General features: G+C 44.4%; 1 protein-coding gene across 2 annotated transcripts in view; it reads left to right on the plus strand.

Annotated features, from left to right (window-relative positions):
• The window catches only part of DYNC1H1 (dynein cytoplasmic 1 heavy chain 1), a 65,504-nt gene that overhangs the window by 7,963 nt on the left and 31,319 nt on the right, over positions 1-26,222 (plus strand). For both annotated transcript variants that reach the window (XM_077323699.1, XM_077323698.1), the window contains exons 5-38: positions 49-235; positions 817-1,088; positions 1,801-2,028; positions 4,221-5,297; positions 5,980-6,159; positions 6,777-6,926; positions 8,041-8,187; positions 8,302-8,442; positions 9,039-9,215; positions 9,438-9,548; positions 10,179-10,298; positions 10,520-10,759; positions 12,278-12,433; positions 12,570-12,683; positions 13,148-13,258; positions 13,358-13,567; positions 14,337-14,483; positions 15,105-15,271; positions 15,448-15,621; positions 16,008-16,173; positions 16,257-16,445; positions 17,466-17,660; positions 17,978-18,260; positions 18,701-18,801; positions 19,280-19,439; positions 20,440-20,683; positions 21,339-21,522; positions 22,240-22,452; positions 22,569-22,807; positions 22,928-23,084; positions 23,840-24,067; positions 24,210-24,440; positions 24,553-24,693; positions 25,689-25,922. In XM_077323699.1, the coding sequence (XP_077179814.1) occupies positions 49-235; positions 817-1,088; positions 1,801-2,028; positions 4,221-5,297; positions 5,980-6,159; positions 6,777-6,926; positions 8,041-8,187; positions 8,302-8,442; positions 9,039-9,215; positions 9,438-9,548; positions 10,179-10,298; positions 10,520-10,759; positions 12,278-12,433; positions 12,570-12,683; positions 13,148-13,258; positions 13,358-13,567; positions 14,337-14,483; positions 15,105-15,271; positions 15,448-15,621; positions 16,008-16,173; positions 16,257-16,445; positions 17,466-17,660; positions 17,978-18,260; positions 18,701-18,801; positions 19,280-19,439; positions 20,440-20,683; positions 21,339-21,522; positions 22,240-22,452; positions 22,569-22,807; positions 22,928-23,084; positions 23,840-24,067; positions 24,210-24,440; positions 24,553-24,693; positions 25,689-25,922 (7,074 nt within the window). The remainder of the gene's footprint in view (positions 1-48; positions 236-816; positions 1,089-1,800; positions 2,029-4,220; positions 5,298-5,979; positions 6,160-6,776; positions 6,927-8,040; positions 8,188-8,301; positions 8,443-9,038; positions 9,216-9,437; positions 9,549-10,178; positions 10,299-10,519; positions 10,760-12,277; positions 12,434-12,569; positions 12,684-13,147; positions 13,259-13,357; positions 13,568-14,336; positions 14,484-15,104; positions 15,272-15,447; positions 15,622-16,007; positions 16,174-16,256; positions 16,446-17,465; positions 17,661-17,977; positions 18,261-18,700; positions 18,802-19,279; positions 19,440-20,439; positions 20,684-21,338; positions 21,523-22,239; positions 22,453-22,568; positions 22,808-22,927; positions 23,085-23,839; positions 24,068-24,209; positions 24,441-24,552; positions 24,694-25,688; positions 25,923-26,222) is intronic.

Below are 26,222 nucleotides of genomic sequence, written 5' to 3' on the forward strand. Positions count from 1 at the left end.
AGCTGCATAAAGAAACACTGATAAGTTTTTTTCATTCATATTTGCAAGGTGACCAAGCTAGATCGGGACCCTGCATCAGGGACTGCTTTGCAAGAAATCAGCTTCTGGCTGAACTTGGAACGGGCCCTCTACCGTATTCAGGAGAAGCGTGAAAGTCCCGAAGTCCTCTTGACCTTGGATATCTTAAAGCACGGCAAGCGCTTCCATGCAACTGTCAGTTTTGACACAGACACAGGTAAGGTCTTACATAGCTGTTCAGAAATATAATTTGGCGATGGCAAAGTGATTTAATGTTCAAAATTTCAAAATGTTCAAAGCATTTTCAAAATGGATTCAAACACAAACTGGTCTATAGCAGTGACTGCTATAGAAGAAATACACATAGTGATGTAAATATTAGAAGACCCCTACAAATTTGAATTACTGCAACCAGTTTGTGATTGAATTATACATCCAAGAAACTATTAGAGATTAAGTTATTTCCAACAATATTAGTTCCAACAAACATTATTAGAGAAGATTGAAATTACAATATTGAGAATTCACTGATGAAGGAAGCGAAAACAGAATATACCTGGGAATCCGTTTTGAAAATGCTTTGAACATTTGATATTTTGAACATTAAATCACTTCGCCATTGCCAGCTTGAGACTTTTTTTCTTCTTCTGTATCACGGCTGACAGATCTTCACCTGTTGCACCAATATAATTTGGCATTTAGCTCCTTAGCAGGGTTGCTATGAATGGATAGTTTGTTAAGTTACTTCTGCATTTTCTTATTTTAAAAAATGGAGGTCTGTTCTGAACTCTTCCCTAGGCCTAAAACAGGCTTTGGAGACTGTGAACGACTACAACCCTCTGATGAAAGACTTCCCTCTGAATGACCTGTTGTCTGCTACTGAGCTGGATAAAATAAGGCAGGCGTTAGTGGCAATATTCACTCATCTGAGAAAAATCAGAAATACTAAGTACCCTATTCAAAGGGCGCTGCGCCTGGTGGAGGCCATCTCAAGAGACCTGAGCTCCCAGCTGCTGAAAGTGTTGGGGACACGAAAACTGATGCATGTTGCCTATGAAGAATTTGAGAAGGTAAGGAGAAGTGGGAGGAAGACCTCAGTCCTGTAAGCTGCATCAGACTCCTCCCAGCTCCCGGAAGCTTCAAACATGAAGAGCCCACATTTGGTTTTAAAGGATGGATCTGTATGATAACATTACCTATCTGTCGTTTTAAAAATACAAAGTTTGGGAAGAAGAGCCCACATTTGGTCATACAGGACGGAGCTGTATGATAACATTACCTATCTGTCATTTTTAAAATACCAGTTTGGTTTAGTGGTTAGGAGTGCAGACTTCTAATCTGGCATGCCTGGCTCGATTTTGCACTCCCCCACATGCAGCCAGCTGGGTGACCTTGGGCTCGCCATGGCATTGATAAAGCTGTTCTAACTGAGCAGGGATATCAGGGTTCTCTCAGCCTCACCCACCTCACAGGGTGTCTGTTGTGGGGAGAGGAAAGGGAAGGCGAATGTAAGCTGCTTTGAGACTCCTTCGGGTAGAGAAAAGTGGCATATAAGAACCAACTCTTCTTCTTAAAAATACAAAGTTTGGGAAGAAGATCCCACATTTGGTCATACATAAAGCTGTATGATAACATTACCTGTCATTTTTAAAATACAAAGTTTGGGGAAATTGTCCCATGAAATTTCAGCTATAGTAGGTACCCACAGTTCACTGAGACTGTGATAGGCCAGATTGTTCACTGCCGGTTCTTCTTTCTTCTCTCCAATCTGCCACCCCCCAGGTCATGGTTGCATGCTTTGAAGTCTTCCAGACTTGGGATGATGAGTATGAAAAACTGCAAGTCTTGCTGAGAGACATTGTGAAGAGAAAGCGAGAAGAGAACCTGAAGATGGTGTGGCGTATCAATCCAGCCCACAGAAAATTGCAGGCTCGTCTGGACCAAATGAGGAAGTTCAGGCGTCAGCATGAGCAACTGAGAGCTGTTATTGTGAGAGTCTTAAGGCCACAGGTAACAGCGTCTCCTCCTCTTTCCCCTCTTGAATAGCGACTGGTGCCTTTTCTTAATGGAGGCATCGTATTCTGTTGTGTTTGTAAGTGGTCCTATCAGAGTTATGAATAGGCCGTTCTTTCCTTGCCATAGATTGTTTTGACATTGAATGCTTTGGGTTATGGCTACTAGGAATGTACTGTATCTGGGGTTTGGGGTGGGGGATCCCTAAATGCTTAAGCTGTTTGTATCAGACACTGCCAGTTCAGCATTCAAATCCATGTGTTTCTTTGTGTTGTAGTGCTTTGGGTCTTTCTTTCAGTGGGAAATCTATTGTGGGGGGGGGAGGGTTGGGGTAGCTGTTAAGAAAGTTAATGGCACAACAAGGGCATAGAACATAGTCCCCTCTCTATTCTAAAAACAACAACAGAGTTTCAAATTAATTGGACCAAAGGGTTTGACTGTACAGACCCCCAAAGTAGGTCTCTCTTAGAGCAGGCACAATTCTCTCCACTGATTCCTATTGGTGGGGAAATGGCTCCAGCCACAAACATTAAAAAAACAACAACTCTGTATTAATTATTTTTCTTACTCTCACACTGTCTGATGGACAATAAAAAAGATTACCTTTCTGCTGAAAACTGTTTGCAATCCTTCCTTGTTGTATCTGTTCTTTGTTTCCTTTCACAAGAAAATAAAAGACTTTTTCCTGAGGGGAGGGGAGGGGAGCAGCTGGAATGGCTGTTTTCAAACAAATGACTCCAAAATTGCAGAGGAGCTAGTGCTGCCTGTCCACTAAAGCAGGGGTAGTCAACCTGTGGTCCTCCAGATGTTCATGGACTAAAATTCCCATGAGCCCCTGCCAGCAAACGCTGGCAGGGGCTCATGGGAATTGTAGTCCATGGACATCTGGAGGACCACAGGTTGTCTGCCCCTGCACTAAGGAACCTGCAAATTTTAAGTGAGTTGATCTGTGGGTTCACTTCTGTGGGCCCCGGAACAAGGCATACCCAGCTGCCATACTTTGCTGAGAGGGGAAAGGCCTGCACTCATCCAGTGAGGGAGGGAGCAAAGGAGAATGGCATCTCTCTGTAGTTTAGCTCCAAAGGTGATTGGCTGAGAGTACCAGCTAGATATAAGGAAAGAACTTCACAGAGAAGATCAGCAGTGGAATGGAATGCCTAAAGAGGTAGCTAGCTCCCCCTCACTGGCAGTCTTTAAGCAGTAGCTGGACAGTTATCATGGATGCATTGAGAAGGGAGTTGGACTTGGTGGCCTGTATGGCCCTTTCCAACGCTATGATTCTATACTATATTTCTCCCTTGCAAAAGTCCTGTAGGAAGGGAGAAATGATATTGCCCAGGAAATTGTTAGATTCAGAGAAAAACATGAGCATATGTTGCATACTGGTAAACACCTAAACTTGAGGGAAACAATATGTTGTTTGGGAGAGGGGGCAGTTCTCAAGAATCCAGATTTATATTCCTGTTCCATGAAACAAGGTTCAACAATCTGAAACAGCAATTTCTGAGAGTAGATCTTTGACTCAGTCTTTTTGCATTTCTGAAAAATAGTTCTGAATTCATTGCTGAAAGCATTGCACCCCCTACTGGTTGCAGGATAAATGCTATTACAAAAAACTTTGATATCAATAAAGCTGTTGGAAAATAGAAACTAAGATCTTGCGATGATAAAGTGTGCACTTTCAGTTAATTTCTTTTAAAAATTGTTAGCCTCCTTTCTACTTCATGGAACTCCAAGTGGCTTGCAATATAATTAGAACATCAACCAAAAAAAATACATAAAACCCATAAAAGGCCATGAATTCACTTAAAACTGCGGATAGGCAGAAAAACAAAATGAGTGGAATGCTGTCCTGAATAAAACCATCGTCCACTGTTTCCTAAAGATAGAAAGTGAGAGGGGACCAAGCATACCTTTCTGCGGTGGTCATGCCATAATCCTGGGCCTGCCACTGAAAAGGTTGCATCATGTATGCACCAGAGATCTGGTTGATGGGACAATTAGGTGGACCCCTTTTTGTGATCTTCATTCCCCTGAAGGAATCTATAGGACAAGACAGTCCTTCAGATGCTCCGAGTCCCAAGCCCTCCTAGAGAGTCATTAGTAGTGATCTATGGAGCTGTATGATCATGGACAAGATAATGGCGATTACTAATATTGCTTATCTGTATTCTGTTGTGTTAACAAAGGTGACTGCAGTAGCCCAGCAAAATCAAGGAGAGGTACCTGAGCCCCAGGACATGAAAGTAGCCGAAGTCCTGTTTGACGCTGCTGATGCCAATGCAATTGAAGAAGTAAACCTTGCTTATGAGAACGTCAAAGAGGTAGATGGGTTGGACGTTTCCAAAGAAGGCACAGAGGCCTGGGAGGCTGCGATGAAGCGATACGATGAACGGATTGATAGAGTTGAAACTCGCATTACTGCTCGCCTGCGGGACCAGCTCGGCACAGCAAAGAACGCCAACGAGATGTTCAGGATCTTCTCCAGGTTCAACGCCCTGTTTGTCCGACCCCACATCCGAGGCGCTATCCGTGAGTACCAAACGCAGCTGATCCAGCGGGTGAAAGACGACATCGAGTCACTTCATGACAAGTTTAAAGTGCAGTATCCGCAAAGCCAGGCTTGCAAAATGAGCCACGTTCGGGACTTGCCCCCAGTGTCTGGGTCTATAATTTGGGCCAAACAGATTGACAGGCAGCTCACTGCTTACATGAAGCGTGTGGAAGATGTCCTCGGAAAGGGCTGGGAGAACCACGTGGAAGGGCAGAAGCTGAAGCAAGATGGAGACAGTTTCCGCATGAAGCTCAACACACAAGAAATATTCGACGATTGGGCCAGGAAGGTTCAGCAGCGTAACCTGGGTGTTTCTGGCCGCATTTTCACCATTGAGAGCACGCGTGTTAGAGGCCGAACAGGAAATGTTCTGAAACTGAAGGTCAACTTCCTCCCGGAAATAATTACACTTTCCAAAGAAGTCCGCAATCTTAAGTGGCTCGGGTTCCGGGTTCCTCTTGCAATTGTCAATAAAGCTCACCAAGCAAACCAGCTGTACCCTTTTGCTATTTCACTGATTGAAAGTGTCCGTACTTACGAACGAACCTGCGAGAAGGTGGAAGAACGCAACACCATTTCCCTCTTGGTGGCTGGCCTGAAGAAGGAAGTGCAAGCTTTGATTGGAGAAGGGATTGCTCTAGTGTGGGAATCCTACAAACTTGACCCATATGTGCAACGACTGGCAGAGACAGTCTTCAACTTCCAAGAAAAGGTGAGTTTGCTTTGAGGTGCCTCCTCTTTGGACGCTTGCTATTTGTTTGGTTTTTAAGTAATTGCTGTGAGGGTGACATTTCAACATAGTCTTTGAGCCACAAGGAGTTTGTGTGGGTGGAATTTGGCCTTCTTGTGACAGGCCTCTGGGCCATCCCAAAAAGCTGCTACTGAAGGTTTGAAGACCCTTGGAGCAATGTGAGGGAAAAGATCTTTCTGAAAACCTTCCGTCCATGAAAAGTTCTCTCCAGATCTGCTTTTCCAAGAACATTTCTAAGAGAGGACTTTGAGAAATGGTTAAGGCTGGTGCCAGTCCTCCTAACTTTTAATTTGGGTGAAGTCTTTTATTGATTTCATTAAAGCAAATGAAAAGCAGTGGCATATTTGCTTTTCCAGATCATAGGTATTGTGGTGCCTTGCACAAATAATACAGTAAGATGAATTTAATTGAGGCTTTTTACAAAGCACTGTTTATGTTTAAATAGCACTACAGAGTTCAGAACACTCTTTAAAAGTAAGCCGTTGGCTGCCCAAATACCAAATCGTTTATTAGGATTCAAAACCTTTTATGGGTGGGGGAGTAAAGCTAGAAGTTGTGCTAATATGAACAGGTAACTTTGTGATGAAAGACTTTTCTGTGCTGAATTGCATTTGTAAAGGCTGCATTTATTTTGTTTTCTTAGGTGGATGATTTGCTTATCATTGAAGAGAAAATAGACCTGGAAGTAAGATCCTTGGAAACTTGCATGTACGATCACAAAACCTTTTCGGAAATCTTGAACAGAGTTCAGAAGGCTGTAGATGACTTGAATCTTCATTCGTATTCCAATTTGCCCATCTGGGTTAACAAGCTAGACATGGAGGTAAGCGTATCAGGAAGCTGCAAGGAGAGGACAATTAAATTTACCAAGGTGAAATTATAGCCATTAGTCTAGTTTCTAAAATAACTGCTGCACTGAAGCACTCAGCCAAACATCTGTGTTGGAAATTTAGGCTGAAGTTTAATTCCAATTACTTTTCACCAGCTCTTCAGTTCAGTGGGCTGTGGATACTGCCTAGAAGAAGGGTGGGTGGGTGATGGTGAGTAAAGAAAATGAGTTTAGGAGAATATGATAAACTGGCATAGCAACTGCTTCATAAGCACCAAGATTAATTCTTATTTGGGATTAAACCGGCTGTTTGTATCAGCTATCTGAAATTAATTATGAAGTTAAAAACTTAGCACACTGAGCCAGAAATGAATGTGGGAGTATCATCCCTGAGGAGTTGTAACATTTGTAAAATTCACAGGGCTTCTCTGTTTTTATTAGGATATTGTTCTTCTGCTCAGGATTAGGGATGGCGATTTGCAAATATAATTGAGGACCAAATACTAGTAAACATGGTAAAATATTTTATCAGTTTTGTCTAGGAGCCTGTACTAACCCCCCAAACTACATCTTAGGCAGGACTTAACTCTTGCTAACAAATGTGGTTCCAGATTGAGAGAATCCTGGGAGTACGTTTGCAAGCTGGGCTGCGAGCATGGACACAAGTACTGCTTGGGCAAGCTGACGACAAGGCCGAGGTTGACATGGATACAGATGCCCCACAAGTCAGTCATAAGCCCGGTGGAGAACCAAAGATCAAAGTATGTGATGCCTTGCCTCTGATCTGGATCTATGTAATTTTGCATGCTAGAGGTAGCTGGTGGGGACTTGGGATGCTTGGTTTAAATTACTGTAATATAATTGTTTTGTTATCCACTTTTCTTACACAAGTGGAAGATGATAATAATTCTGCACAGAACTTGGCATTCCAAGAACCTCGGCTTCCTAAGTAAAAACAAGATTGTCTGGTTACACAGCAAATGAAATTAAAATGAAGGCCTTTGAAATACAGCTCCATGCTGGTTGTTAAAGTGGCCAGATCTAAAGTATTTTAAGTATTTCATTGGCCACCCAAATTCTTCATGATATGATTACATAAATGCTAAATGATGCAAGTGTATCTGTTTTGGAAACCCACTAGTTATTTTGTTGTTGTAGTTGTTAATCCTTTTATCATTATTAATGTTTATTTTAATTTGTCATTACTGTAATTGCTACCCATAAAAGTTGCTAACATATGTGTTATAAAAATACAATTTTAAGAAGGTGAAAGTTTTGTTACAGCCTAGCTGTATAGCTGTTGCCTTACGGTCTTAAAAACAAAAAAAAGGGCATCTGCTCTCTAGATGCTTAATACAAATTTTGAAAGCAAATGAGATAAGAGAGAGTGAGGAAGGGAATATTTATTTATTTGCTTCATTTATACTCTGCCTTTTTCCACAGTGAGAACCCAAAGCAGTTTACATCATTCATTTTATTCTCACAACAACCTTGTGAGATAGGTCAGAATGTATGGCTTGGTCTAAAGTCACACAGCAAGCTTCCATGGTGGAGTAGGGATTTGAACCTGGATCTCTCAGGTCCTAGTCTAGCATTCTACCCACTACACCACACTGCAAATGCAGTTGTGGAGGAATATTAAGAGTAAATTCAAAAGCTTCATGGCTTTGATGTGTTTAGAACTTTGATTCATGTTAATACTGGGGATAAAAAGTTAGAGTTGCTGTAACATGCAGTCTTGAAATGGCTTCCTTTTCAATTATTAATACTATAGTAAAATTTAGGACAGCGTTATTTCCTGAAGAGCCGGTGGTTCTGTAATGTGTTACTTCCTTGTGTAGCAAAACCAAGCACTTTCCCTTTGTTTTCCTGCAGAATGTCGTGCATGAGCTGCGGATAACTAATCAAGTGATCTACCTGAATCCTCCGATTGAAGACTGCAGATACAAGCTCTTCCAAGAATTGTTTGCTTGGAAGATGGTGATACTTTCTCTGCCTAGAATCCAGAGTCAGAGGTATCAGGTAAGAATGATCTAAAAACGATAATAGGGATAGAACATAAATCTTCAAGGAATTTAACAGGAGCTGTTTTGTGAACAAACCATGTGCTTTGTGCTTAATTCTGTCATTTCTTAGGTTGGTGTACACTATGAGTTGTCAGAAGAGGAGAAGTTCTACCGGAATGCACTGACACGGATGCCTGATGGCCCTTCAGCACTCGAAGAGTCTTACTCTGCCGTCATGGGGATTGTAACAGAGGTCGAACAGTACGTTAAGGTAAGATAGGAATTCTTTATCATTCTGCTGTGATTATGTAACGTTTTCTAGGTATTCCTTTGCCTTAAGCCTGTGGGGAAAAAATGTTAAAAAAGAATGTTGCTTTAAAATTTGTCTGTTCTTATACCTGAGTATTGGATTCCTTTTAGTTTCTAAATTCCAAATTGATTATTCTCACAAATTTTTATTCTTCACTCTCAGTCACTATGCTCAAGATGTCTCCCAATATTCAAGTATAAAAAGAGCCAGCTCTGTATGGTTGTTAGGAGGTCCGACTTCTAATCTGGAAGGCTGGGTTTGATTCCCCGCTCCTCCTCCACTTGCAGCCAGCTCGCCACAGCCCGGATAAAGCTGTTCTGACCAGGTGATATCAGGGCTCTCTCAGCCTCATCCACCTCACAGGGTGTCTGTTGTGGGGAGAGGAAAGGGAAGGCGATTGTAAGCTGCTTTGAGACTCCTTCTGGTAGAGAAAAGCGGCATATAAGAACTAACTCTTCTTCTTAAAAAATAAAAAACCTTAAAGATTTGACTATTGTAAAACCTAAGTAGTCAAAAGTTGTTTTATTTAGAAATAGTTTTCTCTGCTTGATCCTTAGGTCTGGCTTCAGTATCAATGTCTTTGGGATATGCAAGCTGAGAATATCTACAACCGTCTTGGAGAAGACTTGAACAAGTGGCAAGCTCTCTTAGTTCAGATAAGAAAAGCAAGAGGAACCTTTGACAATGCAGAAACCAGGAAGGAATTTGGCCCCGTCATTATAGACTATGGAAAGGTAAACATATTTCATGTACCTAGTTGCCTACATCTGTGTTAACTTACAAATCAGCTAATACTGTGCAGCAGTGTCAGATGATCAGGTCAAAGGAGATAACTTCCATTAACTTTCTAGCGACACAGATCAGAAGGAAAGGGATTTGCTTGTACTTACAACAAGTGAATTGTCTTGATATTGAGGCTTGATAGTTAAATGCTGTTGTCTGTCTTGACTACATAGGTGCAATCCAAGGTGAATTTGAAGTATGACTCCTGGCACAAGGAAGTACTCAGCAAGTTTGGTCAGATGCTGGGCCAAAACATGACAGAGTTCCATTCTCAGATCTCCAAGGTAAGGAGGTAGCTGTTAAGCATGTGTTTTAGTGAACTGTCTTAAGAAAGTGCCTGGAGACTCCCTAACCATGCCTTTTGACACATCATCTCTTGTGATCTATGATACGAGATGAAAGAGGTGGTGTAAGGCCATGTTGATCCAGGATATGCTTGGAGCTTATTGATTTGAGATTGTTAGACAAAAATCCCATGTGGCAGAGGCTAGTGTCCAGAGGAAACATGTCCTCTCTCCTTGCTCCTGTTATGAATGATTCACATCCAAGAATGATTCACATCTCCTAGAAGAGCACTGCCCCATCTAAGCAATGGCTACAGACCATATCCCCTCTCCTTGCCCTAAGGGATCTAGTTTTTGCTTGAACACATACAATACTTGACTCTGTTAAGATCCCGTCCATATGCATGTGCTTAAAGTCTGTTTTAGAGTTAACAGGCTTTTCACCTATGGTGACAAGGTTCTCTGTGTTAGGGCAGCAGATTGTAGCTTCTGATTTAAATTGGTGTGTGAATATAACCCCCATTTAATTTGTATCACCCTCTAATAGCTGTACCGTCTCCCCTCTCCTTGCCCTAAAGGCTCTAGTTTTTGCTTGTACACGTACAATACTTGACTCTGTTGCATTTGCAGTCACGACAAGAGTTGGAGCAGCATTCTGTGGACACAGCAAGCACATCAGACGCAGTGACCTTCATCACTTATGTGCAGTCCCTGAAGCGCAAGATCAAGCAGTTTGAAAAACAAGTTGAAGTAAGTCTTTCGCAGCATGTTTTTGCAAGACAGTTCTTCTGCTTAAACCTTCATTGTTAAGATCCCATCCATAGGCATGTGTTCAAAGTCTGTTTTAAAGTAACGGGCTTTTCAGCTACGGTGACAAGTTTCTCTGTGTTAGGGCAGCAACTGATTGTACCTTCTGATTTAAATTGGTGTGTGAATATAACCCCCATTTAATTTGTATTACCCTCTAATAGCTGTACCGGAATGGGCAGCGTTTGCTTGAGAAGCAGAGATTCCAGTTTCCCTCGTCCTGGCTGTACATTGATAACATTGAGGGAGAGTGGGGCGCTTTCAATGACATCATGCGTCGTAAGGACTCGGCCATTCAGCAGCAAGTAGCCAACTTGCAAATGAAGATTGTGCAAGAGGATCGAGCTGTGGAGAGCCGTACAATTGACCTGCTGACAGACTGGGAGAAAACAAAGCCAGTAACGGTAAGGTTTGGGGTTCTGCCAGTTTGGTGTAGTGGTTAGGAATGTGGACTTCTAATCTGGCATGCCGGGTTCGATTCTGCACTCCCCCACATGCAACCAGCTGGGTGACCTTGGGCTCGCCACGGCACTGATAAAACTGTTCTGACGGAGCAGCGATATCAGGGCTCTCTCAGCCTCACCCACCCCACAGGGTGTCTGTTGTGGGGAGAGGAATGGGAAGGTGACTGTAAGCCGCTTTGAGCCTCCTTCGGGTAGGGAAAAGCGGCATATAAGAACCAACTCTTCTTCTTCTTCTTCTAAATGGTAATGCATAGTGTGAAATGTTATTTGTGTCCATGTGCACACCCCAAGGGGAGGGTGGGATGTCCTTGGAAGCAACTGACTATAAAGCAAACCTATAATTTGGTGCACACGTAATCAAAAGCACCCTGCTTAATAGAATAGTGTGGAAGTAGGATGCTTACATTTCTCCACCTCACATTGGGGCATAAGACATGTTGCAGGGTAACTGTATACAGGCTGGACAAAGTTTTGAGTCCAGAGTCACCTTTACGACTAACAGTTTTATTCAAGGTATATAAACTTTTGTGGTCAGGATCACTTCTTCACACATATTGAAATGGAAGTTGCCAGTCCATACATACAGGTAGAAATTAGCTGTGCAGCTGGGAAGTGGCTGTAGACACAGTCTTGCTGTGACAGCTAACTTTTGAAATAACTTCTAAAACAGTGAGAAAACTGTTAGGTGAGAAAACATTTTTTAAAAAGAAGCTGGTTAAAGCTGGTTCATTAAACTATACATTAAGAACACTGGCACATCCCCCCCCCCTTGAAGTAGTGAATATAAGAACTAAAAAGCCCTGAATCTGTATAGCCTAATACATTTCCATATTTCGAGGTTAAAAACCTTGAACCATTTCAAAACAGAACCAAACACTTTTTGGCCTCCGAGGCTTTCCTCAGTGGTCAGATATTTGTATATACATGAACGCTATAACATAAATGTGAACGCTATAACATAAATGTGTTAATACTAAGGCAGGTTGATTATAAGGTATTTTGTGTGGCAAAAAAATTGGGCTGTCTGAAGGCTATCTTAAAATGAAGAAAAAAGTTGTTTATTTGATAAGTCCATGAGCTGAAGGTGCCTTCTATTTTATCTTAAACTTTTAAGCACACACATCTAAGGAATGCAGCTTCAGTAGTTCTTTCTGACCATGGTTATCATAATTTTAGAGTGTGCATATTTATATCAACCTTGAAATGACAGTTTTCTCTCTGGGTTTCCACGTTGTTGCTTCTGGGTTAGTTTTTCCCCCTTCTGTTTTGGTTCACATAACTTCTGAAATAACCAGTTGTTCCTGGGCTGCTTATTCTTTCAGCCTAGCCTACTTCACAGTGCTTGCTGTGAGGATAAAGGAGGAGGAGGAGAGGACATTGTATGCCCCTTTGGCTCCTCATTGGTGAGAAAAGCAAGGTATAAACATCTAAATAAATTTGCACTGCTGTTTATTTAAGGGTAACCTGCGTCCAGAAGAGGCTCTTCAAGCACTTACCATATATGAAGGAAAATTTGGGAGGCTGAAAGATGACCGGGAGAAGTGTGCAAAAGCCAAAGAAGCCTTGGAACTTACAGATACAGGACTACTTAGTGGGAGTGAAGAGCGTGTGCAGGTATGAAATTCCAGTAGTTGGATAGGTGAATTTCAGCTGTTATTTCTTTAGTGATCAGAACCTGTCCAGCATCACAAGGACTCTTGAATCATGACACAGGTCTCTTTTTCATTGGAAGTGCACCTTGTCCTTGTAGGTTGCTTTGGAAGAGCTGCAGGATCTGAAAGGAGTTTGGTCCGAACTTTCCAAAGTCTGGGAGCAGATTGATCAGATGAAGGAGCAACCCTGGGTTTCAGTACAGCCTCGCAAGGTAGGCTTATTTGGCTGTATGTGCAGAGGGCTCAGTGATGTCCGTGAGTTTTGTGTGAATAAATAATCTGTTAAAAATGCAAACATTAACTGGACCATTCAGAGGAAATGCACTCCTGACACATCCAGCCTTTTAAAACCATCTACCTCCATCCGCTCCATTCTAGCCAATGGGACGGTTTCTCCATTGGATAGACTAGAGAGATGGAGGCACCCTCTTCTCACCCCTGGACCCCATAGTCCAATCCTTTGAATTTGGGGGCAGGGGGCAAGGAAAAGCCTGGAGCTATCCTTGAATCCCCATCCCCCCCAGGCCCCGGGAAAGGCGGGAATGCCAGAATTCCCATTAAAGTCAGTGGCACAATTCACTTTAATGGACGCCAAAGTCAAATCTGTCTGGATTGGGCCCCTGGTGCACAAGCAGAATCAATTTCTCTGTTTAAATTGCTGCTTTCTCCTTGACAGCTTCGACAAAGTTTAGACGGCCTACTAAATCAGCTGAAGAATTTCCCGGCTCGCTTGCGTCAGTATGCCTCCTACGAATATGTTCAGAGGCTTCTGAAAGGTTACATGAAGGTTAGTGTATTTGTGCCGGGGAGGGGGGAATCACCTGGGGTATAATAACATTTTGATACTTACATCCATGATGTGCTCTTTTTATCCTTCCTTGCTCAGATCAACATGTTGGTGATTGAGCTGAAGTCGGAAGCGCTTAAAGATCGTCACTGGAAACAGTTGATGAAGAGGCTGCATGTGAATTGGGTGGTTTCTGAGCTAACCTTGGGACAGATTTGGGATGTCGACTTGCAGAAGAACGAGCTGATTGTGAAAGATGTGCTCCTTGTGGCTCAAGGAGAGATGGCGCTGGAGGAGTTCTTGAAGCAGGTTACTACTTTAATGCCTCTGTTGTGCTGACTTGTTTCCCTGATACATTTTCCTGAGCAAAATCTGTGAACCTAGTGACTACTAAGGAGCATTTACACTTGGTGATGCTAATATCTGTAGACCTCTGTATAGTGGATACCATAGAAACATTGGGAGATCGAACCACATACATATTACCATAGGATTAAGGTCATATCCTTCTAAGATTTGATAAGAATTCATTTAAAGAGGGTTAAAGAGTATCTTGCATCACTGACGAAGATACCGAAAACAGAAAAATACCTAGGAGTTTGTTCTGATGTTTTGGAAGTTTGAGGAATTGTTTATAGTGGAATAAACTGTTATTTGCCATTGCCAGCTTGAAAATCATTTCAACAGCTCACTTCAAGCAGGCAGTCTCCTGAGGAAGAACCCTAGAGTTTCTAGGGCATCAGATATCATAGCATTTCTAGAGCATCAGTTGATAGGCTGATGTCACATCCAGGTTATTGCCCAGACATGACATCATGTAGCCTCATAGAACTTCCACCCATCCCTGAAGTTCCCAGGGATGTTTTGGCTACTTGTCCCAAAGAGTCAAAGTGTAGAGGTACTCTTAGTGACTTAAGTACTATGCAGATAAGTACAAGAAAAATCACCAGGCCAAGCATACATGAAAAGGTGGTGAGTTTTTTTAGTTGCGTTATCCAGCTCTCTGTTTGGAAAACAGGCAAAACTAGTCAGCTTAATCACACTTATTCTAAGGCATAATTTCATATTTTCTGTAAAGATCAGAGAAGTGTGGAACACATACGAACTGGACCTGGTGAACTACCAGAACAAGTGTCGCTTGATTCGTGGCTGGGATGACCTCTTCAACAAAGTCAAAGAGCATATCAACAGTGTCTCAGCGATGAAGCTCTCGCCATACTACAAGGTACAGATCAAGCTCCATCTTTTTGTTGTTTCTCTGTCACTAGCAAGTGTTCTTCACCCATGTGCCTTGTTGCATTCTTTTCTCTGACTTCAGCAAACCAGCAAACACTGACTAGAGCCACCCAGGTGAGAGCCAGTTTGGTGTAGTGGTTCGGAGTGCGGACTTCTAATCTGGCATGCCAGGTTCGATGCTGCGCTCCCCCACATGCAACCAGCTGGGTGACCTTGGGCTCACCACAGCACTGATAAAACTTTTCTGACCAAGCAGTGATATCAGGGCTCTCTCAGCCTCACTCACCCCACAGGGTGTCTGTTGTGGGAGAGGAAAGGGAAGGCGACTGTAAGCCGCTTTGAGCCTCCTTCGGGTAGGGAATAGCGGCATATAAGAACCAACTCTTCTTCAGTAATATCAGGGCTCTCTCAGCCTCACCCCCACCCCACAGGGTGTCTGTTGTGGGGAGAGGAATGGGGAGACGACTAAGCCGCTTTGAGCCTCCTTTGGGTAGGGAATAGCGGCATATAAGAACCAACTCTTCTTCTTAAATCTTTTAAACTAATATTGGCAAAGCTAGAAGAGTAGAATTGTGATACGTAAGTTAAACTCTCTTTACTTGGCCTGTAGGTGTTTGAAGAAGATGCCCTGAGCTGGGAAGACAAACTGAATCGCATCATGGGACTCTTTGATGTTTGGATTGATGTCCAGCGGCGCTGGGTTTATCTGGAAGGCATCTTTACTGGGAGTGCTGATATCAAGCACTTGCTACCTGTGGAAACACAGAGATTCCAAAGGTAACCAATTGGATCTCCATTTTGAATGTGAATATGAGAACCCTCGCAATTTGCTGGCTTAGTCAGTCCTAGGAGAGTACCATGGAGAAGCTAACCAAGCTTGAGCCAGTGATGTCCTTACCCAGAATGGGTGGTGGGTCTCTTTTCTAATCTTCTCTTTCTTTTTGAATTTGTAGCATCAGTACAGAGTTCCTGGCTCTCATGAAAAAGGTGTCCAAATCTCCCCTGGTCATGGATGTTCTGAATATTCAGGGTGTGCAGAGATCATTGGAGAGATTAGCCGACTTGCTTGGAAAGATCCAGAAAGCCTTGGGCGAATACTTGGAAAGAGAGAGATCTTCTTTCCCCCGGTAAATAATTGTGCCTGTTCAAAATATGATGACTAACAGTTGGTTGGTTGGTTTCTTGTATGTGTCTTGTTCCATATCCTTGAGACATTAACCAGATATGTTCTGACACTGAGTTCTGGCGTTCAAATGCATTCTTCTAACATTGTGGGCTTTTATGTCTTTTATAATTGTTTTATTTATACATTGTAAGCTATCCTATTTTTAGATATCACTCTCTGCAATGTCTACACGGAGCCATGTTTGACTTTAAATAATGGTCTGCTTGTCCAGTCAGCGAATAAAGATTATCACAGATGCAGTGACTACATAAAAGATTGTCGTATTGTTTGTTTTTCTCCACTGTAGCAATTTTTGATCCATTCAAAAGCTTGAGCTTTGTTCTTTAGGTTTTACTTCGTTGGCGACGAAGACTTGCTTGAAATCATAGGGAACAGCAAGAATGTGGCAAAGCTGCAGAAGCACTTCAAGAAGATGTTTGCTGGCGTGTCAAGCATCATTCTGAACGAGGACAGCTCCGTGGTTCTGGGGATATCTTCCCGGGAGGGCGAAGAGGTACAGGAGCCCTTTCCTTAATCGTCACTTATGCTTAAGAAATACAAAGAACAGAAATGAATGAAATCCTCTTTATTCACCAGGTGCTGTTTAAAACGCCCGTGTCCATCACGGAGCACCCCAAGATCAACGAGTGGCTCACGCTTGTGGAGAAAGAAATGAGAGTGACCCTTGCCAAGCTGCTTGCCGAGTCGGTCACTGAAGTCGAAATCTTTGGGAAAGCAACCTCAATTGACCCATCCACCTACATCTCCTGGATTGACAAATATCAGGTATCTGTAAAGACTCTGTAGCTTCTCAGAAAACACGGTCTTTTGGCAGAAAAGAGGCTGAAAGGTTTGCAAAAACCCAATAGTATGGGTTTTCCTTTTTGGTTTTTTGACTAATGAATTGTGATTTTTACGTCTGGGATTTTTATGTGGGGTTTATTCAGACATATGTAACCCGCCACGAGGCTTTTGAACTCTGGTGCTGGAGAAGACTCTTGTGAGTCCCTTGGACTGCAAGGCAAACAAACCGGTCAGTCGTAGACCCATTATGCACGGGGGGAATAACGCACATTCGGGGTGAAATGGCGGTGACTAAAATCACCGATAACGCACGGTGCCGGCTGCAACCGGCCGCAGCTTCGGTGCATGCCGCCGAAAAAGCCGCGTCAGTGAAACGCGGAAGAAAGCGCAGCTTCCGGGTGACTGGGGCGCAATCAGAAGCGGCGCCGGGATCACCGCATGCATAATCGGTTACTCTGGGTTTTGCCGCCGTCGTGCCCCGTCCTGTGCATAACTGGTGTGCTTCGCGTCTTCCCCCTCTGCGTTTTTCATGTGACCCAAAATCGCTGTTTCGGCAGCTGTGCATAATGGACCGTAGAGGAGATCAGCCCGGACTGCTCCTTAGAAGGCCAGATCCTGAAGATGAAGCTCAAATACTTTGGCCACCTCATAAGAAAGAAGGACTCCCTGGAGAAGAGCCTAATGCTGGGAGCGATTGAGGGCAAAAGAAATAGGGGACGACAGAGAATGAGGTGGCTGGGTGGAGTCACTGAAGCAGTCGGTGGGAGCTTAAATGGACTTCGGGGAATAGTAGAGGACAGGAAGGCCTAGAGGATCATTGTCCATGGGGTCGACTCGCGATGGGTCGGACACGACTTCGCACCTAACAACAACAACCCGCCACGAGCCATCTGGGAGTGCTGGATAATAAATCAAATCAATAATGTTAATAATTTTTATTCCTCTCCCTCCCTCTCTCTCTCTCTCGCTGTCTCTGTTTCTCTCCCTCTCCTCTGTGCTTAGGCCCAGCTTGTTGTCCTGTCAGCCCAGATTGCCTGGTCAGAGAATGTGGAATCAGCACTGAGTGGCATGGGTGGCGGTGGCGACAGTACTCCCCTGCAGTCTGTGCTGACCAACGTTGAGGTCACCTTGAATGTGCTTGCAGATTCTGTGCTGATGGAGCAGCCGCCTCTCCGCAGAAGGAAACTGGAGCATCTGGTAAGCCCGTCATCTCCAAGAACCCATTCAGATGCCCTCAGGCTTCCTGTTCAAGGTTTAACCAGGCAGCACCTCCTTGGAAAGTGCTGTCAAGTCACAGCGTATTTACGGTGACCCCACAGGGTTTTCTGGATGATGAAGAAAGGAGGTTTCCAATTGCTTGTCTCTGTGTAGCAACCCTGTGCTTCCTTGGTGGTCTCTCATTCAAGTATTAACCAGGGTTGATCCTGCTTGGCTTTTGAGATCTGATGAGATCAGCCTCACCTGAGCAGGGGAGCGCCTACTTAAATGACTATACATATTTCCTTCTGCAATAGATCACGGAACTGGTGCACCAAAGGGACGTTACGAGATCGCTGATCAAAAGTCGGATCGACAACTCCAAATCCTTCGAGTGGCTCAGCCAGATGAGGTTCTACTTTGATCCCAAGCAGACAGATGTGTTGCAGCAGCTGTCCATCCAGATGGCAAATGCCAAATTCAACTATGGCTTTGAGTACCTCGGAGTGCAAGATAAACTGGTGCAAACTCCCCTGACTGATCGCTGCTACCTGACAATGACACAAGCTCTGGAGGCCAGGCTGGGAGGGTCTCCGTTTGGTAGGTTGCCGCTGGCACAAGCTCACCTCTCAAGAACTGTTTGAATACTCTGCTGCTCACATAATTAGACTTACCTGAATTCAGACTTTGGCATTGCTTGTAGGCATATGAGCAGTTGTTGTTGTTGTTAGATGCGAAGTTGTGTCTGACCCATCGCAACCCCACGGACAATGATCCTCCAGGCCTTCCTGTCCTCTACCATTCCCTGGAGTCCATTTAAGTTTGCACCCACTGCTTAGTGACTCCATCCAGCCACCTCATTCTCTGTCGTCCCCTTCTTCTTTTGCCCTCGATCGCTCCCGGCATTAGGCTCTTCTCCAGGGCAGTACCAACATAAAAATGAGCACCATATGCGTGATAATCGATGTGTGCGATATGACTAGTGTGGGGCAAAAAGAAATCTTAATTGTATAACGGGTTTTTCTTTTTTTTTAAAACAGGGCCTGCTGGTACTGGTAAAACAGAATCTGTTAAGGCTCTTGGACACCAGCTTGGCCGATTTGTCCTTGTTTTCAACTGTGATGAAACATTTGATTTCCAGGTATGGGACTTTCCACTATAATGGTGTTCTTTGGATGCATGACTGTACAAGCGTCAAGTGACTTTAAACATCATGAGCACAGAGCTGCTATGCAGCAGAACTCCCTAGGTCTTTAGAGCTTGTTCTGCTCCTTGAAATGCAGTCCCTCAGGATTGGTGCTCCCTCTGGGGGAAAGAGGTTGGGATGCAGCATAGGAATCTACAGTGAAAGGGGAGGGGGAGCAGAAATCCTTCCCCCTCACTTTGGCAGATTTGCACAAGCAAAAGAAGTCCGACTCTATCTCCAAATGTTTATCTCGTTGAAATACAATGATTTAAATGGCATTTAGAGGTGGTGAAAGGATGCTGCACGGTCTCCAGTGTCTTAAGAATCATAGGACTTATCAAATAAGGGAGATGTAGTGTGCAGTGGTGCGCTGTCTGAATATGCCAGATCATCTCAGTGTTTATGAAGAGACTTTTCCTTTCTCTGTCTTCAGGCAATGGGTCGCATCTTTGTGGGTCTCTGCCAAGTAGGCGCTTGGGGCTGCTTTGACGAGTTCAACAGGCTTGAGGAGCGGATGCTTTCTGCCGTGTCTCAGCAGATTCAGTGCATCCAAGAAGCCTTGCGGGAACATTCCAATCCAAACTATGACAAAGGTAGGAGTGCGAGAGTGATAGGTTGGTAGTTCAGTATCTTACCTGACTTTTAAAGAAATGGGGTGAAAGTGACTTTCTGACGTCCTTTCGATTCTTGACCATTACTCTCCCAGTAATATAACATCTCTCTTAAATTGGCTGCTTTATTGCTCCTGAGTCCTCATTGCCTTCCAGCTGATCTGTGGGTCCTGTCTACAGGATCCTGGATCCTTCTCGAAGGCAGCCAGCCACTGGTTCTGCTTTTACAAAGGTCTTTCTTACATTGCTGGTATTTTGGGAAATGCTTGTGGCACCATGACGCTCACTGGCACCATGTTGGGAAATTCTGGTTAAGCTTAATCTAACTGCCTAGACCAGCCTTTTTCCACCTTTTGACTATGGAGGAGGCCTTAAATAATTGTTCAGGCTTCAAGAATACCCAGAAGTGATGTCAGCTGGCCCGCACCTCCCTTCCATGCCTCCAGAAGTGACATCACTGGAAGTGACACAATCATCTGTGTTAACTGGCAGGCTTGAGGAGGACGGAGAGGGGAGAGACAGGAGATGGTTTAAGGCAGGAGTAGGTATGCTAACTCCATCCTCCCCCCTCCCTCCTCTTCCAAGAAACTACTCACACTTGGGAGGGAGGAGGGGGAACAATGGAAGTCATTGGTTCCCTAGCTCGTGGCAAAGAGCATTATGGCAGGAGGAGAAAAGCCATGGACCACCTCCAGAGCTCCTGTGGACTCCTGGGGATCTGTGGTTCCCCTGGTTAGGAATCCCTGACCTAGACTAGTTCTATCTGCTCTTGACTGGTATTGGCTCTCTTGAAGTCAAATGAAACGGTTTTCCTAGCTTGGACACTCAAGGTCCACTGCAGTGGTCTGGTACAGAACCTCCATGTAAAACATGTGCCATCGCAGAGTTATTTCTCGTGGTGCATCACACAGGCTGCTGTCATTGGTTTTTTTCTTTTTAATTGTTGGAAGCTGGTTAACCTAGGGCTGACATTTATTTTCAGCGTCTGCCCCCATCACCTGCGAGCTGCTGAACAAGCAAGTGAAAGTGAGCGCGGACATGGCGATCTTCATCACAATGAACCCCGGCTACGCTGGGAGATCAAACCTCCCCGACAATTTGAAGAAGCTGTTCCGCAGTTTGGCCATGACAAAGCCCGACCGTCAGCTGATTGCCCAGGTCATGCTGTACTCTCAGGGCTTCCGGACTGCGGAAACCCTCGCCAACAAGATTGTTCCGTTCTTCAAGTAAGTGGAGGCGCGTCTCATAGCAAGAACTGCCTAGTCCCATAAAGAACTTACCTGATTGCTAAGGTCCTCTTCAGAGGCGCTGCTTCATGTGGCCCCCGGTGACCAGGAGCAGTGGTCTATAAATGTGATTAATAAATAAATACAATAATAAATAAAGGTGCTGCTGTGCTCAATTGTCATTCTGCCACTACCGACCAACAGTGGCTACCCACCAGAAACTGACTATATCACAGCCATCCATGATGTAACTTCTGCTAGGTAAAGGATTCTGGGTTCCCCTGTCCTGATTTGCTGCCAAGTGAAAGTACCTCTTAGCTAATCCCATAGCTGCTGGAATAGTCTTGGCTTCCTTGTTCTCATCTGAGCTTGGAAGCTAAATAGGGTTAGCCGTGGTGAGTATTTGAATGGGAAGTCCAGGGTGGCTACACCGAGGAAGGCCATGACTAAGGACCTTTGCTCATCTCTTGCCTTGAATATCCCACAGGCCTGGGGTTGCTATGAGTTGATTGCGATTTGATGGCACGACGATAATTATTAGCCGCTTCAGCCCATTCGGCAAGACTATTGTATATTGGCACACCTCCAGAATTGAATATGCTTGTTTACTTAGATGTATTCTGTGACACTTGAATGAATGTCTTTCGCTCCCTAGGTTGTGTGATGAGCAGCTGTCTTCTCAAAGCCATTATGACTTCGGCTTGCGAGCACTCAAGAGCGTCCTGGTCAGCGCTGGCAACGTGAAGAGAGAGAGAATTCAGAAGATAAAACGGGAGAAGGAAGAGCGGGGTGAAGTGGTTGACGAAGGGGAAATTGCTGAGAACCTACCAGAACAAGAGGTACAGTGTCAGTTGTAGCGAATGCAATATCTGCTGACATGGATGTGCACTGTTAATACAGAAAAGGGTCTTGAAATCCATTACTGGAGAGCCAGCTTGGTATAGTGGTTATGAGCGGCAGCCTCTAATCTGGAGAGATGGGTTTGATTCCCTTCTCTTCCACTTGCAGCCAGCTGGCTGACCTTAGGCTAGTCACAGAGCTGTTACAGCTGTTCTCACAGAGCAGTCCCCTCAGGGTTTTCTCAGCCTCACCTCCATCACATGGTGTTTGTTGTGGGGAGAGGAAGGGAAGGCAAATGTAAGCCACTTTGAGCCTCTTTGGGGTAGAGAAAAGCGGGGTATAAAACCCAACTCTTCTTCAACTGTGCTGTGTATGCTTATACACATAGCTCTGTGGTGCTCTCATGTATTACTTAATAACCTAGCAGCAGGCCTTTAGAGTAGAACACCTGAGTTCCTGGAAAAAATCCAGTCCCTTAGTTATTAGTGACCATGTATTACCTGAAACATGTTCTGGTTTCCCTTTTTGACAAAAGGAAAGGATTATCCACAAAACTTTTATTGATCAGTTTTCTAACATGAAGCTGTCATTTGTTAACATCTCTGTTGCTTAGGCAGAGCAGGTTTTGGACACTGTAGGCCTTTGGCCTCCTGTCAGGCTATTGTTGGTTCCCCTCCTTTTGTACTAAGCAACTAATTAAGTACTTTTCCACGTAGATCCTGATCCAGAGTGTCTGTGAAACAATGGTCCCCAAGCTGGTTGCAGAAGACATCCCGCTGCTGTTCAGCCTTTTGTCCGACGTGTTCCCTGGCATCCAGTATCACCGTGGAGAAATGACTGCCTTGCGAGAGGAACTGAAGAAGGTGTGTCAGGAAATGTACCTCACATATGGCGACGGAGAAGACGTCGGTGGCATGTGGGTTGAAAAGGTAGGCTGACGGCTCTATTCAGTGGCCTTGACAAGGTATGATTTCCCCTCCCAACGCCTTTCGAGATTACAATGGACTCGTGTGAGAGTCTGGATTTCTTACTCCTCCCATCACAGGTTCTCCAGCTCTATCAGATCACCCAGATCAACCATGGCTTAATGATGGTGGGTCCTTCTGGAAGTGGGAAAAGCATGGCTTGGAGAGTACTTCTGAAGGCTCTGGAGAGGCTGGAGGGTGTGGAAGGCGTGGCCCACATCATCGATCCCAAGGCAATAAGCAAGGACCATCTGTACGGCACCCTGGATCCCAACACCAGAGAGTGGACCGATGGGTTGTTCACACATGTCTTGAGAAAGTGAGTGGGGGGGGGGGGAGAGAAGCAAGGCAGAAGCTTAGAACCAATGATTGTTTGAGCGCCAGGCTGAGAGTTGAATGTGTAAATTCAGCTTGTGCTACGTTATTTTCCCTGTTTTAGGATTATTGACAATGTGAGAGGGGAACTGCAGAAACGCCAGTGGATCATCTTCGATGGAGATGTCGATCCTGAATGGGTTGAGAACTTGAACTCTGTTTTGGACGACAACAAGCTGTTGACTCTGCCAAATGGGGAGCGTCTGAGCCTTCCACCAAATGTAAGGCTGGATTCCTTTTTTATTATTATTATATTTATTAAATTTCTATCCCACCTTCCAAAGGATGGCTCAGGGTGGTGAACAACATAATTAAAACGTACAATACAAAATATATCAATAAAAATTAATTTCAAAAAAAATTCTGCCATTTATCATAAACAATAACAGAATGTTTAAAACTTATTAAGCAGCTGTCCAGTCAGCTTATTCCAGCTGACCCTGGATGTTCTCCTTGGGCATTTTGGGGGGATTTCTGATACATGTTAACAGTTGGTAGAGGAGCTCCATTTTACATGCCTTGTGGAACTGCATCAGTTTCAACTGGGCCCAGATATCCAGGAGCTCATTCCTGCAAATAGGGGCCAGGGCAGAAAACCTGGAATAAATTACCATGTTTATGAAATACTATGTGTGGACAGTGCAGTATTGTCCATTGAAGTTTATTTCTAGCTGGTATGTCTACCTCAGTTACACACATTGTATTTCCGAACACGTTATGAAGAATGTTGTCTTTATCACACTGGTTTTCATTTCCCAATCGAATTAGGAAGAACCAATTGTTAATAGGTGCCTATGAAATAATACACAAGGCTTAGGTCTTCTTACTGCTGTGGTGGACACCGGAAGCCTTCAAAACGGACAGGAGCCAGAATCAGCCAGAGGAGGAAATTCTTTCCAAGTAATCTGCTTTATGTGCAGATGATGTGCCAATTTGAAAAGTAATTCCTAAAACATATTTTCTGCTTTTCCTGTAGGTGCGCATCATGTTTGAAGTTCAGGATCTGAAATACGCCACCCTGGCCACAGTGTCAAGATGCGGCATGGTCTGGTTCAGTGAGGATGTTCTGAGCACTGACATGATCTTCAACAACTTCCTGGCCAGACTGAGGAGCATCCCTCTGGATGAGGGGGAAGAGGAAGCTCAGCGCAGGCGGAAGGGCAAAGAAGATGAGGGAGAAGAAACAGCTTCTCCCATGTTGCAGGTATTGATAGAGGGAGTGGTGACAAATGATTGTCCATATCCTGTCAATTAGCCCACTGCCGCCTTTCCCCTGCTTGTTACGATTAGACTCTCACATAACAATATTTACAGGCTGTGAAACAAATGAAATGCTTTATCAACAGATTCAGAGAGATGCAGCCACCATTATGCAGCCCTACTTCACATCAAACGGGCTAGTGACGAAGGCCCTCGAACATGCTTTCAAGTTGGAGCACATCATGGATCTCACGCGCTTGCGCTGCCTCGGCTCCCTCTTCTCCATGCTGCACCAGGCTTGCCGGAACGTAGCCCAGTATAACGCCAACCATCCGGACTTCCCCATGCAGATAGATCAGCTTGAACGCTACATCCAGGTAACTCCTGTTGTGGTTCTGGGGGAAAGGTGGCAGACTCGTTAGTTTCACCATTTTGGATGTGATTGTTTTGTGTTTTGTTAACTCTCTTGTTTTGGTCTGTGTCCCATAGCGCTACCTGATTTATGCAATTCTGTGGTCATTCTCCGGAGACAGCCGTCTGAAGATGAGAGCGGAACTGGGGGAATACATCAGAAGAATCACCACTGTGCCACTGCCTACAGCACCAAATATACCAATCATTGATTACGAGGTAACCATCCAGCTGTGAGCACTATAGTCTGGTCTACAAACACTTAATGCCATGTGCATCTGGTATTTGGGCTGAACATAATCAGTGCAACACATTCTTCCAAAGGCCTAACACCACACAGAGCTTTTCCTCAGTGTACAAACATTATGGACATGAGAAGAGCTGGATCAGACCAGTGGTCCACCTAGTCCAGCATCCTGCCTCACACACTGGCCAGCCAGCTCCACTGGACGGTCAACAAAAGGGCATAGAGGCCAAGGCCTTCCCCTGATGTTGTCTCCCATCCCTGGGATTCATCAGCTTAATGCCTCTTGGCACTGAGATTCCTCTCGGTCGCCATGGCTAGTAGCCATTGGCACTTAACCCTTTGTGAATTATTTTATGGTTATGTATTCAGTTTATAACCACCCCTCTCGAACTACCATCTTGGGGCAGTTAACAACCATTCTAAGTTACAGTAAGCATTCAAAAAGCCTGATATATAACATTTAAGCCTTTAAAACATTTAAAATCTCTTAGCTGCCAATCTCTGTTGTTAGAATAGATCTGTTCACTTCTGGTTCCAGATGAGAAATTCTTTGGGGAGGGCTCCTGTGATGTCCTGTTAGTCATTGGCTCCAGGTAATTACCTGGCGGAAGAGCTCTATTTTGCAGGCCTTTGGAACTGTGAAAGCTCTTGTAGGGCCACAGATCTTCCGGGAGCTCATTCCACCAAGTAAGGGTCAAATGTACATCTCTTGGGCCAGAGGTCACCAGCCTGTTCATGTTGTCAGAGTGAAGCGCTCTTTAGAGGATATAGTCAATTATCTATCTAATCCCCTTTTAAAGTTATTTATTCCTGTGGCCATCACTGCGTCCTCGGGCAGGGAATTCCACATTTTTATCACTCTCTTCATAAAGTAGTATTTCCCCAGAGTTTAACTCCTGAGGTTCGGTGGCTGAAAGCAGCGTGTCTGACTGGTCAGAAGCAGGCGGATAATTCCATCTTTCCGTAGGTGTCTATTACTGGAGAATGGGTGCCTTGGCAGTCGAAGGTTCCTCAGATTGAAGTTGAGACTCACAAAGTGGCTGCTCCAGATGTCGTGGTGCCCACCCTGGACACCGTCCGCCACGAGGCGCTACTCTACACCTGGCTTGCTGAGCACAAACCCCTCGTCCTCTGTGGCCCGCCAGGTTCTGGAAAGACCATGACTCTCTTCAGTGCACTCAGGGCTTTGCCAGACATGGAGGTAAAGTAGTTCTTTGTGTGTCGATCTAGCATGTTGGCAATCATTAAATCTTAATCTAGGCCCAGAAAACCCAGAATGCATCACTAGCTACAGTTCAGTTGGTGATGGACAGAAATCTTGCACTTGCAAGTAACCAGTTGATGATGTTTCACTGTGACACAGTAAAAGAGGGTTTTTCCCCTGTTCGATCCTTAGCTAAGTTTCTTAACCCAGTGTTGCTTTCCCTTTTGCTTTTGTTAGTAACAGGAATGTCCAAAGTTGCTTAATAGAACATTGGGATCTACTGTTTTTTGTTTTTTT

The sequence above is a fragment of the Paroedura picta genome, chromosome 2 (assembly GCF_049243985.1).
Source record: "Paroedura picta isolate Pp20150507F chromosome 2, Ppicta_v3.0, whole genome shotgun sequence".
Lineage (NCBI taxonomy): Eukaryota > Metazoa > Chordata > Lepidosauria > Squamata > Gekkonidae > Paroedura > Paroedura picta.